Genomic DNA, 1,651 nt, shown 5'->3' with positions numbered 1-1,651 from the left:
GGGGAAGCCAGCCTCAGTATCCGTGTGCTGGATCAGGCCGGCCTGGTCGTCGTCGACGCCGCCGTAGGTGGACGCCATGACGAGGGGGAGCGGTGCGCGGCGGGCTCGGGAGGGGGGAGGCGGCGGGGCAACGGAGGCGGGGAGGGGGAGAGGGGGAAAGGGGGCGGTGGTGCGGCGGTAGTAGGGGGAGGAAGGACGAGATCAGTGATCGCGACCGTTTCTCAAACCCGGGGCTCACTCGGTTATGAAACCCGGACGAGGAGGGCGCGACCGGCTGGCGGGCCGCCTCTTCGGGGGGCTGACGCAAACACACGCACGCGCACACGCACGCGCGCACGCCGCCCTCCCACAGACAGGCCGAGGGCCCGCGAGAGGCCCCACCCCCCAAGCATCGCCCCCGCCGCACGCACCGGGACCCACTCAATGGAAGAGCGTCGCACGTTCCCCATCCGCAGCCTGGGCTTGAGGACGGGGGGGGGGGGGGTGGCCTCGGGCCCCTCCTCGGCAGGTCCCCTGGGGCCGGGACCGGGCCGCGGCGGCCTGTTTGTCCTGGCCCTCGCCCCAGAGTGGTTCGGACCCTCGAGAGCGGCCAAGGTGTTGTCTCCCCGGTTCCAGGCCCGCGCGGGCCCGAAACACAGGACGACGCCAGAGCCGGGCCGACCTCCGGCTTTTCCTCGTGCCACTGCCGTTCCCCCCCCCCTCCCCCCCCCGTGCCGGCCCACCCGGGCGAGGGGCAGCCAACGGCAAAATAGCGTCCGACCAGCAGGACGCCACCCCCACACGGGGCAGGGGCGGGGGGGGGGGGGGGGGCACGGAAATCCGCGTGCGTGAAAAAGAAGAAGCCAGAACAACCCCCAACAAAAAAAAAAAACCACAAAAACGGCCCACCGCGCGCGTGAGAAAGGCCCAGTCTCTCGGCCCGCACCAGTTCTGTCCGCCGCGCAAGTGCAGGCCCATCCCGCCTCCCGGCTACGGGGACGGCAAAAGAGAGGCGTCGAGGCCCCCCCCCGCCCTCCGCGCCCCCTGGGGAGGGACGGGGCTGCCCGCGGATGCGGCGCCGGCACGCCCCCCCCCCCCAGCGCAGCACACTCGACGCCCGTGGGCGCGCGTGCCCGGTGCCTCGGGCAGGGAGGTAGGACCTCCCCCCCCCCCCGGCTGTATGCCGCCGATATACCGCCGCCTTGTCAGCTCGGCCCGCCGCCGCCCGGACCTGGGCCGCCCCAGCGTGTCGTCACGTCCGGGTCGAATCGCGGATCTAATCTCCAGTCATTGGAAGGCCCAGCCGCGGGGCTTGGAGCCGGGGATCGCCACGCGTGCGCACGCACATATATGTGCCCCAACACGCGCCCTTGCGCCGGAGAGGCGGCAGGGCTTTCACGCCTCGCGGCCGGGTCCACCTCTCCTGTTGTTGTTTTTTCCCCCAGGCTCCCGCCCCCGAGGCGCCGCCTCTCATCTCCCGGCCGAACGAACACAGGCATGCATCCCACGCAGACGACACATGGGCCGGCCGGGCCGCAATAATTCCCCCGAGGCCACGCTCGGCCAAGAGCGAGGGATGCCACCGGCACGGGCGGGGCATGCGCTCTCGCGACACTCGGGCGCCCGCCCCCGCCGGCGGTATTATTCTCCCCTATTCGCGAGTCAGCGGCCC

General features: G+C 72.3%; 1 protein-coding gene across 1 annotated transcript in view; it reads right to left on the bottom strand.

Annotated features, from left to right (window-relative positions):
- H696_02230 (hypothetical protein) overlaps nucleotides 1–449 on the bottom strand; it is a gene marked incomplete at both ends in the record, with an annotated part of 3,468 nt that extends 3,019 nt beyond the window's left edge. The window contains one exon of the mRNA XM_009496132.1: nucleotides 411–449. Coding sequence (XP_009494407.1) covers nucleotides 411–449 — 39 coding nt within the window. The remainder of the gene's footprint in view (nucleotides 1–410) is intronic.
- Nucleotides 450–1,651: the final 1,202 nt, after the last annotated feature.

Source organism: Fonticula alba (assembly GCF_000388065.1).
Source record: "Fonticula alba strain ATCC 38817 unplaced genomic scaffold supercont2.3, whole genome shotgun sequence".
In the NCBI taxonomy this organism is placed as follows: Eukaryota; order Rotosphaerida; family Fonticulaceae; genus Fonticula; species Fonticula alba.
This window is presented reverse-complemented; position numbering and strand designations above follow the sequence as displayed.